Here is a 14,288-nt window from a genome sequence, read left to right as displayed (position 1 = left end):
CAACCCAGTATTTGTTTAGCACAGTCATTCTCACACTTTTTGTTCAAGACCCTTTAGACTCTTAAAAATTTTTGAGAAGCCCAGAGTTTTTGTTCATGCGGGTAATAGCTATTGATATTTACCATACAAGAAATGAGAACTGAGGAAAAAAATTAAATAACTATTAATTCATTAAAAAATAGTAAACCAACAGCATGTTAACATAAATATTTGTAATGAAAAATAACTAGATTTTCCAAAACAGAAAAATTGAGTCAGAGTGTGGCATTGGTTACATTTTTGCAAATCTCTCATGACTGGCTCCGTAGAGGATTTCTCGATTCTTATAACTGTTTTAGCTTTTTATCTTTTGCATCATGTGGTTTTCTCTGAAATAGATGAAAAAAAATCTGACCTTACACTGATTAGAAATTGAAAAAGGGAGGCAGGCATTTTAAATAGCCTTTCTAGATAACTGTGGAGTATTTTTCTTTGCTATTACATCAAAATTAGACAAGTGTTAGTTTCTCAAAGGTTAGTTAGTGTAGCGTATCAACCAACCTTTCATCCCGGTTACATTAAAACCCACCGGTCCACCTGGCACTTTGAATGGCTCTTTTCCCTATGGAGGATTAATTTTTAATAAACTTAAAATTTTAGAACAGTTTTCGACGTACAGAAAAATTGTCGTCATAGTACAGAGAATTCTCGTATACCCCGCACCTGCTTTCCTCTGTTCTTAGCACCTTACGTTAATATGGTGTACTTGTCACAATCAGTTAACCGGTATTGATATGTTGTTATTAACCGAAGTCCAAACTTTATCCAGATGTGCTTAGATTCTACCTACTGTCCTTTTCCTCTTGTAGGATTGGATCCAGGATCCCACATTACAGGTAGCGATCATGTCTCCTTAGGCTCCTCTGGGCTGGGACAGTTTCTCAGACTTGCCTTGTTTTTCATAACCTTGGAGGAGTACCAGTCAGATATTTGGTAGACTGTCCCTCAGTTGGGATTTGCCTGATGCTATTATCATGACTGCACTGGGAGGAAGACCACAGAGCTAAACGGCCGTTCTCATCACGTCCTATCCAGACGACATCCTCCATCTGTAAAATCCAGTCATTTTGGAGTTCTCCCCTCCTCAGAACTCTGATGACGAGGATGATGCTGGCTGGCATCTCCCTGGGGCAGTTGTGTGTCCAGCTCAGGTGTTTTCCCTCCCGACTGACACCCTTACGGAAACCCGAGAGAGTTACTTGCCCTTCTAGACTTATCTCCCTTTTAAGGAGACCTATATTTCCCCCAGACATGGCCAAAGCCAGGTTCACAGAGATTCAGTGACTGCTGAGTAGCAATAGCTGACGAAAGGCAAAGCTGGGATTTGAACACAGGCCAAGCCTGACCCCAAAGCCAAGGTTCTTTCTGCTCCACCGTGCGGCCGTTACATCAGAGTCAGCAAACCACCTGCCTCTGCCTGTTCTTGTAGGAACCATCAGCGTCGAATGGGTTTTACATCTGAACTCTAATTTAGTGAAATGTTTTCTCCCAAAAAAGAATTCCATTCTTCTCACAGTAGACCAGGGTTTTGGACTGAATGGTGCCCCTCCCCCAGTTAACATGTTGAAGCCCTGACCCCCAATGTGACTGTATTTGGAGATGGGGCCTTTAAGGAGTTAACTGAGGTTAAATGAGGTCATTAGGGTGGGGCCCTAATCAAATAGGACTGGCGTCCTTATAAGAAGAGAGACCAGAGATGGATGGCTGTCTCTTTCTCTTTCTGGGTGTACACACAGGGGAGGCCATGTGAGGGTACAGTGAGAAGGTGGCCCTCTGCAAGCTAGAAAGAGGGGTCTCACCAGAACCCAACCCTGCCAGCATCTTGATCTTGGACTTCTAGTCTCCAGAACTGGGAAAAAAAATACATTTCTGTTGTTTAAGCCACCTGGCCTGCAATGTTCTGTTATGGCAGCCTGAGCTAGCTAATACGGCCTGTGTTGCAGAAACCTGTCTTAATTATACTACTGTATTTTGAATTTCAAAAAAAATTTGTGGATATTTATTTTCTCTCTTGTTACATAAAGTACCTACGTGATATCATCAACTCCAGCTCTTGGTCCACAACACCTGAGAGATAGATCAGCTGGCCCTCTACAGAAAATATTTACCGATCCCTGGCTTGAGATGAACACTCTGTCTTACTAAGCACAAATTATATATCAGCCCAAATAGAGATATTTATTGTTTTGCTGTGTAAAGATGAAGAGGCCTATATTCAGAGTCTAAACACTTAGAATTCTTTACATACTTTAACTGCATACTTAATATACTCTTGTGTACGAAGAGGAAATAAAAATTAAAATGGTGGCAATTGGGGAAAGAAAACCAAATGACAGAATACGTCCACGTACTGAGTGTGGTCCCTAAGCACGGTCGTGGCTGAGCTCGTGTTCAGGTGAGGAGTGTGTTTGGTTAACTGCTCCTGGCCGCCTGATGATGACGTGCCTTAGAACGTGCTGGATTTTTGGTTTCGGTTATGCCCACAAGAATGACGGGTGTGAGTCCTTCACCAAAGTGAACCCTGTCCTTCTGTATGTGACTGAGCCCCAGCTCACCTGGAACTCATCAGAGGGTCTGAACCAAAAACAGGTGATGGGGAATTCCCTGGTGGTCCAGTGGTTAGGACTCCACGCTTCCACACCAGGGGGCACGGGTTCGATCCCTGGTGGGGGAACCAAGATACCGCAAGCCTCACAGTGTGGCAAAAAATTAAAAACAAACAAACAAAACAAACCAAAAATAGGTGATGGATCCGCGTTCATTGACTGTCACATCTCTAGAAGTGTAAACTGTCTGGTGAGGGCTGTTTGAGAAGCAAGTGAATTTTCTGTCTGTTTGTCTTTCTAAATTTCACAGAATGAAATTTCCGGCCCCTTTCCTCCCACACAGAAGGGGCTTACTGTCCATCCACCACACCTGGTCGAGTATCACCAGGATACATCAGCGGGGCGCCTGACTCCAAGTTTCCAGATGTGCCTAACACAGAAGTGGGGAAAGGGAGGGATACAAATGCACCTGGATGTGTCTGGTGGGTACCAGCAGGCGCCCGCGACCCACAGAAGGAAATAGAGGGATGTGAGGTCAGGAAGCAGTTTGGGGGTGATCACGGGTGACTCTGAACTGTGGGTTGGGACTTCGCTTTGGAGATAGTGGGAAGCCATTGCTGGTTCTGGAGTGCTGGGGTGTGGTTTGCACTGTGAGGGGATAACTCTGGGAGCACTGTCTGAATGGGCTTTGTCAGGAGCCTCTCAGAGGAATGTCTCTTCCCTCCTTGTCCCCCAGCATCCCTGGCTGTGCACCCTGTTACCACCAGTAGCCAGTCCTTTTTTAAGCAAACAGTGTCATTGACATTTTATGGAAACATGCTGTCAGAGTAATGAGTCCTGTCAACATGCATCAGGAAGCAATTTCTTCTTCTGGCCTCTGAGCTATTTTCCATGCCCCCTTCCCTGTGGTCTCAAAGGACAAGAGATCTGACAGTGTCTCGGCTCTGTCAGCTGGTGGCCCCTCAGCCACTAGGGGCAGCCTCACAACCAAGAGTCCGACTGCCCAGCCTGCCTGGGGTCCTGTGATCCTGGTCCTGCCCTTCTGTGCACAAACTTATTCTCCTACCATCCTTGGAAGGGAGGTTTACAGTTTCTAAATTGCAGTGGGTGGTTGAGAGGGGGGCTAGCTGTGTGACCTTGGGCAAGTTACCCAACCTCTCTGCACCTTAGTTTTTTCACCTGCCAAATAATACTCGGAACATCACAGGTCTGTTGCATGGATTAAATGAGATAATAGAATTAATGAACTTGACAAGGGTTCAGTAATAATTAGCGAAAATCTCCTGTTATCCCTACGAAGCCCTCCTTATAGAAAGTTGAGGAGCTAAATCCATTTCCTAAGATGACAAAGACGTCGAAGGCAGCATCTGCTTCTGGTTTGGAGGCCTGGGTTCCTTTCAGTAGCACCATGAGCACGTAGCTTGGCAAGAGGTCATTCCTCCCACCCATGAGCTCTGTGTTTTTCCATCTCTGTTCTTTCCCTCTGTGCAAGGCCAGAGAATCACATCATGTGAGTTTCATCTTCTGTCACTACCCCAGACTCAGCTACAATCAGTGCCCGCCTTGGTGGGCCTGCTTTTCTCCCTCTCCCATCCCACCCCCTCCAAGACAGTATTCTCAGCCTCGAGTCTGCCCCAGCATCCCTAGAGGGCCGCTCAGAGTGCTGCATCTCCCCACCCCGAGTGTCTGATTAGTAGGTCTGGGAGGGGGCAGGGGAATTTTCAGACTCCCAGGGGATGCTGGTATGGTCAGGGGACCGCACTTCGAGACCCACTGTCATAGAGCGTTTGAACATGACCTTATATAAGAACTCAGCAAAAATGACATGACCAATTAGGTTCCATGACAGCAAAAGCCAATTTGAATTCCTGGTATGCTTAAATTCTAGACCATTTTGAAGAAAGCCCAATGTGGTCATTCCCAGGTGACTTCCCCTCTAGAGAAGCCACTTTTGGTCGAGTAGAAGTCCTTTGGAACTAGGCTAAAAGGCACAGAGAAGACCATTGATCATTAGCATGTCAGTGGGTTCTCATTCAGACTCCCAACTGTCTAAAACTAGAGCCTTCTCATGGGAATCTGTCCAGCCTTTGCCTCGTGACCTAGTTTGCAGACTGTGGTCCCTCTGGGGGAAGGAGCTGTAGCACAGACCTGTCGTAGGTAGAACACATGTGACGTTTCTCCTGGTGCCACTGAAGTTCTGTCTTGCCCCGTTCAAATGGTGAGAGATTCTTCATCACAAGCGTCTAAATGAAAGAGTTCGTATATTCTGTACTTCGGGATTTTGTAAACACTTGCACTGAGAAAGCTGAGGAGCATTCTAGATTCAGCTGCCTGCAAAGCTCAGACCCTGCAGGGCTGGGGTTCCCTCCGCCGTGAGGTGTGGAAATGATGCCGGCAACTTCTTGGACCCTCCTCCAACCAATACCCGTATTCCCTTTCTTTGCATATGGTCCCGCCGTAGTGACTCGCTTCTGTAGAACAGAATGTGGTGGAAGGGATGCTGTAGATCCCTGAGGTAGGTCACAAAGGCAACACAGCTTCCACTGGCTCTTTCTTGGGAGTCCTGAGACCCGCATCCTAGGGCAGCCACACGGAGAAAACACAGAGATAGAGGGAGAGGCCGGGGCCCCCGCTGGTCCAGCCCTAGCCGTATCTGTCTTCCAAGCATCAAGCCCAGATGTCAGGGACAGAGACAAGCTCTCCCGCTGAGCCCTGCGCAGGTTGCTGATCTGCGAGAAAACAGACGATTTGGAACAGGTGTTCTAAGCCGCAGCATCTCAGGGTGGTTTGCTGTGTGGCCCCAGGTAACAGCAGCACACGTGGGCACGCAGAGTTATTCAGGCTTCTGAAATGGAAGTAACCAAGACACAGAGTGTTTCAGGAAGCAGCAGATTCAGGACAGTGGCCCCGGGTTCCACGGCCGAAGAGCTGTCTCCAGGGATGAGCCGAGCTGGCCTTCAGGGGCAGATCTGCAGATGCTGAGCGCCCGTTAAACCAGCTGTAATCCGTCTGCCGCGGCTGCCAGCAGTTCTGTTCCAATCATGCGGTTCTTTTCTGGAAGGCCCTTATCCAAAGGCCTCCCCAGTCTAAACCCAGATTGCCTTGTGAAAAGCGCACCATTACAATACAGTAAATATTGACTCAGGGGCCTTGAATTCAGGCACTGGGTTCTTTCCAACACAAATACTCAACAATTTATTTATAAACAGCATCTCTCCATTTCCTCTTATGGCGATTATTCACCATCTTTGCTTTGCAGCCTCGTCTATCGGCAGTTTTTTGGGTTTTTTTCCCTCTTTTCTGGCCCAGTGTCACGGCTGGCATCTTTAGCCTCTTGCGTTCTCTTGCCCCACACGGGCACCTTCCCGAGGTTCCTTATGGTGCAGAATAGGTGGGTGGCCGCAGGCGCTGCGGTTAGGGTCCCGGCCTTTGCACGAGGTCCCGCCGTAGCTTCATCTGGGGGGATCTGCGAGCCTCAGTTTCCGCATCTGTGACACACGGTGGGCCCTGATCTTGGGGATTGCTTTGCACGTGGGGTCAGTGCTGTGGGCCCACCAGTGCTTTGTCTCCCGCATCTTCTAGGGGCAGGTCCTTGAGGAGGGGCTCTCTCCCAAGCAAGGCAGAATGCAGGCATTTCTAACCGCGTCTCCCTCACTGGTTATCTGGTGAAGGGGGAGGATGGGGCCAGGAAGGCTTCCCAAATGCGACACTTGGACGAGAGAAGGTCAGCCTGGGGTGTTCCCGAATCCGGCTTTGACAAGTGTATCCCTACAGCGGGATGCTGATGAGTAGGGACGAGGCTTACGTGCGGTCATCTCTGTTGCAGGGGCCTCGCAAGGTGTCTGGGCCACACGGGGGCTCTGGAAGCGGGAGCTGCCGTCCTTTGGAGTCTGTGCGGGGTTTGAGGTGCGGCAGGCCTGAGTTCCAGTTCTGGCTTCACGGCTCACCAGCTAGACAGCTAGAGAGGGGGATGATATATCTTGCCGGGTAGTTCTTGGGATTGAATGAAACCACCGTGTGAAGCCTCTGGCGTGCTGCGTGGCACAGTGTAGGTCGTCAACGAATGGCAGATGACACTATCCTCAGAATCATCAGCGTCCCCAAGTAACCTCCAGTAGCAAAATAAAAGGAAACAAAGCCCAGGTCATTCATAAATGGTAAAAACCATTTATTATGGTTCTTCTAGTTCCAGGGTCAGCAAAGTACATCCCTGGGGCCAGATCCAGCCTGCTGCCTGGTTTTGCAAATAAAGTTTTATTGGGACACAGCCCTGGTCATCTGTTGAGGTATTGTCTTTGGCTGCGTCAGTGCCACAAGGACAGAGGCCAGTGGGTATGACTGAGACCTCGTGGCTCGTAAAGGCTGAAATATTCACGATCTGCCCTTTATAGGAAAAGTTCGCCAGCCCCTGTTTTAGTCAATGGACTATTACGTAGCCCACTTTGCGGGGGCGGAAAAAGATAGTTGTGAAGCCTATGAGGCAACACGGCAAAGTATTTACAGTATGGAAAGCAGGATAAAAGGAATTTTCTGTGGCAAATCAAATCTCCTTTAATGTCATTAAAATATCTCCCCTGTGAACAAGGTGGTAGGCAGATGCTGAGAAGCCTGGCAACCATGGCAATTTGCGGGGGTGGGGGCTTCCTTTGATCCTCTGTCCTCCAGCTCAGGCATGGCTTGCAGGCCTGGGGGCGCACAGTGGTTTCAAATTCGCAGAGAGGGGCTGGCAGGAAAGCCAGCCTGCCGGCCCACAAGCCAAACATCTGCTCGGACCAAGCTTTGGAAGTCCCTCGCCCACAAGTATGTCCCTTGTCGGGGCTGGAGTCGGGCTGAGCCGCCAGCGGCTGTTAAGTTTCCATCTGAGAGGCCCACCTCGTGGGAGGGAGGGGACCCACACCTCCGGTCCCTCCTTTGTGCATTCTTGTGGGGAAAGGGGGCAGGGGCGTTACACTGTAACTTGGGACCAAATTAACACATCTTTAGGACTTCCAGCAATGTCTTCACTTCTTTCAGTCTGTTCTCCTCTTAATCACTTTCTCTGGGGCCGCAGCTTGGCCCATGAGGCAGGAGCTGGGGTCTCCCGGCAAGGATGAAAACTACGAAAGGGCGGAGATGACATTAAATGCTATGTCCTGGCTTTCTTTCGTCTTTCTTCGGTTACAAGTTTGGGGTGTAGGGAAGGGCGGAAATTCCTGGGCAGGATGACCATGCCCAGGAAATTGGTATATTTAATTTCGGAGAAAACATCCAGTAAACTTTCTAAACGCAGGGAAATGGTCTGGTAGAGCTGTTCACCGTCCGAGCATTGAGGTCCAGTGTCCGTAGGATCCATCCAGGTGGGAGAGGTCGGGAGTGGGGGCCTGGAAAGCAGATATGGGGCCCCACCGTGCTGCTGTGGAATGGTCTGGGCTGCCGGGGTGGGCAGCTCCACGGCCGCGGAACACTTCGAAGCCCCCAAGACCCCCGAGAACCCATGGTGGCTGGGACTGGGGCGGGGCAGGCACGTCCTTCCCTTGTTCTTGGCTCGCAGACGAGAGGCCCTCAAGTTCTTCACCAGGCTGGGCTGGGAGTAACTCTGCACACTGCCATCCACCCCGACAAACATAAATGCACGTGCCCTTGCTTTGTCCCCACCCTGCTGGGACCCCGCAGGGCTGGTGACGCAGAAGGACCTGGGCTGGAACCTCGCCGGCAAACCTGTTAACCTCTCTGTGCCTCAGGCTCCACGTCTGTGAAATGGGCGTAACGACCCCAAGCCGTCTTGCCGGTCGTTCGGAGGATTCAAAGAGATGAACGAGCCTGCTGTGAAGTAACAATTCCCCACCACCCTCGCCGCTCCACTGCACACACAGAGGGGCAGATCAGGGAAAGAGGCTAAATAGTGGGGTGTCTTTACTTGGCCTCACTGATTTAAAGGGGCTGCTTTGGGAGTGACAGCGCTTGGTTAGTATCTGGGATTTTTGTGCCGTGGCGTTTCCTCATGAAGTGGGATGACTCTCAGGGCATTTGCCATGCCACCGCCTCTCCTGAGCTCAGGGTCAGGATGACACTTGCAGGGACCTGCCCTGAGGTCGGCATGGGCGGCCGCAGCTTTGGGGTTCATTCCCAGACGTGCCACGGCTGATTTCAGGCCTCCCGTCCTGTCACGGGGCCCGTGGGAAGGCCTGGCGGAGGGCCTTACTCAGATCCGAGTAAGTGAAGAGTCCCGGCCATGAGGACGGGTCGGCTCAGAGGGCGCTGCTCCCATCACCCAGCTGGCCCACCGCCCTCCGGCTTCACCCAGCGCTCAGCCCGTGGGTGGGGATTCCACACAGGCGACTTGGAGAAGCCTTTTGGCGATAATGCTCCTCTGGTCTGGACAGGCTGGTGGAGGGGCCTGGGGTTGGGGGAAGGACTTGGCAGCCAGGGTCTCCGAGGAAGGGCACGACTGCAACAGGCCGCCCAGCAGCAGGACAGAGCCAAGCGAGCTCCTGGGAGAACCGCCGTGGGGTGTAGGCTACCGGCAGCTCAGAGAAAGCAGGGCGCGTGGCCTCCGGCTGCCAAGTGTAGAGTGTAGTGCGCTCTGGGATGGGGCATTCGGGGCGGGTATAGATCAGGGGGCTACGTTCTGTGCCTGTGTTTCCACCACTCCCTGTGGAGGGTTCAAGGAATTCAAGAGTGCTGTGCAGTGTTCTCAAAGCCGGACACCCTAAGCCCGGGGGCCACATAAATCTAGAAAATGCCCCCATTAGCATCTCTCGGACCCTCCTGTATACCAGATCGGCAGTATCATTTTGACTGAGCTTAAATGTAAGATCATTTTTAACCCTCTTTAGCGGCGGTTCTCAAAGTGTGGCCCCCAGCGTTGGCATCAACCTGGAGACTCATTAGGAATTCAGATTCTCCGCCTGCACCAACAAGTCTGGGGTGGGACCCAGGCCTCTGGATTTTAGCCAGCTTCCAGGTGACTTTAGTTCGAGAACCACGGCCGTGGCCTCCTAAAGGCTCTGAGAAGTCCAGCCCTAAAGAAACCCATTTCGTTTTGTTTAGTCTGATGTCCCCTTTACATGGCCCGTTTACAGCTTCATGGCCATGAGCTTTCTAGGAATAAGCTTTGGGAAACAGGAAAGAGGGCTGAGTTGGTTCGAATCCTATAGCCTCCCTTGGGCGGTTGGGAGCTTTACATCAGATACCCTCCTGCTTAGCTCTGTCCTCAGTCCAGAGAAAGCCCGCTAAATGGTAGCCGCTAACAACAGTAATAACGTCGCCGTTAGGATGATAAAGTGTGATATGTTACCATCGTAGCTCCAGTGTAATACATTTCACATGGCCTTCTTTTTGCCACCTTTTCTTTCATAAATCACTGTTGGATTTGGGATGTCAGTCCTATGCTTCCTTCCTGTACCTGGGTTCTCAAGTTGAATGCCCTGACTGCTTCTAGCAAAGTCTGTGGCCCTCGTCAGGGGAGCAAAAGTCAGGCTTCGTGCCTGATGCCTGTCTGTGGTAACTGTCCTACCTGCCCTTTTATGAGAACAAGAGGAGCCCAGCACATAGGACAGCCAGCACCCATGTCCCCTTGATATGCCGCCCCCTGGGGTGGAGCAGAGCAGTTCAGGCAGCGAGCCCACAGCCAGGCCCCAATGTCAGGGCTGCTGGGGACAAGCCATCTATGGCCTGGCAGGTTACTTAGCTACCTTAATAGAATTTGCTCCCCGGCTTCAAGGAGATAAACAGGGAGTTAAATACAGATAACAAGCAGGGTTTTATAACTCAGCATCACGCAGTAGAAAGAGTATGATGATCCAGCTTCTGCCCTTTAGAAACGATGGGGCCTCTGACAAGCCACCATTCTTCTCTGAATCTCTGACTGCTCACCTGTAAAATGGGGCTGGTGAAATCCACCTACCAGGTAACAGTTCGAATTAATCCAAGACCTGGAAGTACTGAGCACAGCACGTGGCACGTAGCAGGTGCTTCAGGCATGTGAACTTGAAATCTCATCGTCCTTTCAGGCAAAATGGCCACCCTAGTGGTCCCCATCTTTCGAGGATCAATTTAGTTCGAACATGGGACTTCCCTGGTGGTCCAGTGGCTGAGAATCCGTCTTGCACTGCAGGGGACGCCGGTTTGATCCCTGGTTGGGGAACTAAGATCCCACATGCTGTGGGGTAACTAAGCCTGCGTGCCGCAACTACAGAGCCCACGCGCCACAACTAAAGAGAAGCCTGCACGCCACCACGAAGGATCCTGCGTGCTGCAACTGAGACCGGACGCAGACAAAAACGAAAACAAAATTTAGTTTGAACATTCATTCATTCATTCCCTTGTTCAGTCATTCATGGATCGCGTATTTATCAAGCACCTATTCTCTATATTATATAGATGACTGCTGCTGCGGATACAGAGATGGACAAGACAGGACTCAGCATTTAGAGAGGGTGATGGACGTGAGTCTACTAATGACATAATTTGTTATCTAATTAAGATTGGGGTTAGGGTCAGGAAGGAAAAGTCTGTCTTCCCAGCCAGCCCGACCCGCCAATATCGGCTTCCTTCGCATTCCCTATTTACTGCCTGGTCTTGTTTAAATGCTTCCAAAGTGTCACAGCCATTTCCTAAAGTTGACTGTTGCCAAGGCCCTGGGATCTCAGGCCGCCTCTGCCCCACTTCCACACTGTCCAAACCCGTGGGCTGAGTCCAGGATAAAGTACGTTCTCAGACCAGCATTTCTCTCTTGGGAATGGCAACTGGGAAACGTCACAGACTTAAAGACGTTGCGTTCCAGCTTGGAATTACACAGTACTAATGTGTTAAAGATCGATGGCTGCTGGAGGGTGGATAGAAGGCAGGGCTGGGGACAAGGCTAGTTTATGAAACGTGGTAACTGGATCTAATGTTTTCAGAAGTTCCTGGCATGTGAATTCTTCCTGAGAAATGGTCTTTTCAAGACCATCACCAATTTGCGCTAGTGAAAATCCATTTCATTCTTTTGTCTTTTTGTCTCCTTGTTCTTTGTGTTGGATGGCAATCCCAAATGAACGGGCCCAGGGGGCGGGGGTGGGAGATGCAGGACGCAGGTTTTGGATAACAAGTGTGAGTCCCTACAGAGAAGAAAGACCCGCCCCTTCCGGAGGTACTGACGGCATCGTTCCGGCTGGCATTTCCCGGGGGTGTCTGGCTCACGCGGGTGACGGCTAGCCTTTTCCCAGCAAGGCAGGTGGTTTGCCTGAGGACCCTATATATTGGGACTTTTATCTCCAAATGTCACGTAGAAGCATGAAGCCTCTTGGCTGACAGGGGTTGGGGGCCCATGAACGTTAGCAAACAGCCCCACGTGGCCCGAATCTCAAGCCCGCCAGCTCTCCCTACGGCCCTTGCAGTAAAGTCCTAAATCTATGGCATCCCAATACGGGGACAGTGTCCTCTGCCTCTTTGATTTCCCGGGGCTCGGAGGACAGTACAGGCCAATCAATGCTTGAGTGATGGATGGACGGAGGGCATGACCCTTCCGGAAGCGTGCCCCTGCTGACCTCGCCAGCCTTGGGCCCCCCTGCACCCTGGTACCACACTTCCAGCCACCTGGGACTTCATTCAGTCCTCTGACTGTGCTGTGCTGTCTGAGACTTTCACCTTTTTTTGCACGTGATCACCTCTTTAAGGCAACACAGGTCTTCCCCGAAGAGCCCGAAGGCCTGGGGCACTCTTAATTATTCTTCCAAGGCCAGCATGGGCCTCACCTCCTCCCCCAAGCCTACCCTCACCCCCAAGCCAGGACAGATGCCCTTTCTCCGCACTGCGACGGTTTGCTTGCCTGTGACCTCTCCTGGATCGTGACCACGAATGAAGGCAGGAATGAGGGAACAGAGCCTGGGGCTGGGGCCCTGACCCTGCAGCCCTGGCCTGGGCGGTTTCAGCCAGACCCGATGGATGGATGGATGGATGGATGGATGGATGGATGGATGGATGGGAGAGACTTACGTGTTCCTTGGACGGGTCGCTGATGCTGCCGTTGGTAGTTGGGGCGGCTGTCTCTGCGCCCTCGGGCTTCTCCTGCTGCTTCCCCTCCTCCTTGGGCAAGCCGCCCTGCCCGGGGAGGGCCACTTCGCCCACACCCAGGGCCTCGCTCTTATACTGCTTCACAAACTCCTCCATCACTTTCAGCTCGTTCTCCAAAAGTCCGCGGCAGCGAGAGGGGTCCTGGTCGTAGATAGGGAGCTGACGCAAGAGCTGGCGCCGGCGGTAGTAGGCGCCCTCGGTGCCCGTCACTGGCTGCTTCTCCTTGGGGATGAGCTCCATGTACTGCAGGCCCTGGGGAAGAGGAGACCCAGCACCATGATTCCCAAGCACTGGGCAGAGATCTGAGCCCTGGCGAGACCTGGGCTTCTGCAGGTCTCTGCAGAACCCAAGGATTATCCTCAAGGAAGAAGCGGGGTGAATTTGGGGAACACTGGAAAGAGACCTAAATAAGCTTCCGCTCTCCCCTGAGTCACACTCACAGATTCACAGTCTCGATGAGAATCGGGTAATTTCAGTAGACGTTCCTTTTAGATTTGCTGGCTTTGCAACAAGGATTTTTGTTTCCTTCAAAACTGAATATTTTTACCTCATTTACCTCGTGGCCATGCTTCTCATTTAAAAAAAAAAGTCGATCTAGTTTAACATCGCTTTTCTTGGCAAAGTATAATTAAATCACTATAGGCAGAAGGTATTTCATAGTTTATTAATTTAAAAATATGCAAAGGCACCTTCTAATAGTAGATCGACAAGGTCTCAGGTCAGTCCCATTTCCACACCAACAGGGCTGGCACAGATGCTAGACCACCTGAATATTCATATGTCCGTGGATGACTGTCCAATGGCCTTCTGTTGGCTGGCTTGCTTGCTTTTGTGAGATGAGCAGAAATCTTACACTTGGGTGGGTCCCAGGGACGGGGAGATTAGGGGAAGGTGAAGGTCGAGGCCACACAGCATGAGAAAGTGTGAAGGGCCAGTTGTTGGTCCTGGACTACTGTTCTCCACCACTGTGCCCGACCTAACCCTGACCCATACCTGCCTCGCCCACCAGACGGCCTCATTCCCACGCCCCCGTGGCTGCTGCCGTATTTACCCTCTTAGAATCTGCCTGCCCCATATCTCGTCTTTGAGGCTGGCCTCACCCTGGAGTTGTGTTAACCAACATGGAAAATGCGATTCGTAATGGACAGTCCCAGCTGCGGCCTGTCTGTACGGAACAGGGTATGAGAACCTGGGGGAGGGGTGCTACTCCAGAGCCTGGTTTGCTGAGTTTCATAATAAATGAATTCCGGGTAAGAGCCTTTTGAGAACAGGGAGAGGCAGGTGTGGGAATGCAGTTGAGGGGGGCTGTGAGCACCCCACCCTCGGCGGCTCAGCCCTGCATCCCGGGGGGCCCGGCTGAGACCTCCCGGCCCTGCGGGCTCACGCATACCCTCTTCGTCCCTGTTCCTCTGCACAGCCCCTCATACTCTCAGGGCACCTTCTAGACGCAGGAAATGGCCTGGGTGGTGCACGGAATCCTGGGGTGCCAGGAAATGTGGGTTTCTAGCTCCGGCCCTGCTGCTGCTCTCCGTGTAAGATCAAGAAAGCACCCAGCCTCTCTGGGCCTCCGTTTCCTCATCTGCAAAGTTCAGGGTAGAAAGCATGCTCGTTAGGGTCTGGGCCATTGTGAGGAGTCAGTGGCCACCTCACTTGATCTGCCTCACAAGT

The 14,288-nt window shown here is 51.4% G+C and overlaps 2 protein-coding genes across 6 annotated transcripts in view; one reads left to right on the top strand and one right to left on the bottom strand.

The window, feature by feature from the left end:
• SSUH2 (ssu-2 homolog) overlaps window positions 1-14,288 on the top strand; it is a 227,192-nt gene that overhangs the window by 67,385 nt on the left and 145,519 nt on the right. The gene's annotated exons all lie outside the window — the stretch shown is intronic.
• The window catches only part of LMCD1 (LIM and cysteine rich domains 1), a 57,817-nt gene that overhangs the window by 2,794 nt on the left and 40,735 nt on the right, over window positions 1-14,288 (bottom strand). For 4 of the 5 annotated variants that reach the window (XM_073787603.1, XM_019944643.3, XM_073787602.1 and 1 more), the window contains one exon: window positions 12,543-12,872. In XM_073787603.1, the coding sequence (XP_073643704.1) occupies window positions 12,543-12,872 (330 nt within the window). Of the gene's footprint in view, window positions 1-4; window positions 6,695-12,542; window positions 12,873-14,288 lie in introns of those variants that run through there. The other variant, XM_033865321.2, reaches the window with a different exon arrangement.

This window comes from Tursiops truncatus, chromosome 10, assembly GCF_011762595.2.
Source record: "Tursiops truncatus isolate mTurTru1 chromosome 10, mTurTru1.mat.Y, whole genome shotgun sequence".
Taxonomy (NCBI): domain Eukaryota; kingdom Metazoa; phylum Chordata; class Mammalia; order Artiodactyla; family Delphinidae; genus Tursiops; species Tursiops truncatus.
Note: the sequence above shows the minus strand (reverse complement) of the source record. Positions and strands in the feature narration are given on the sequence as shown.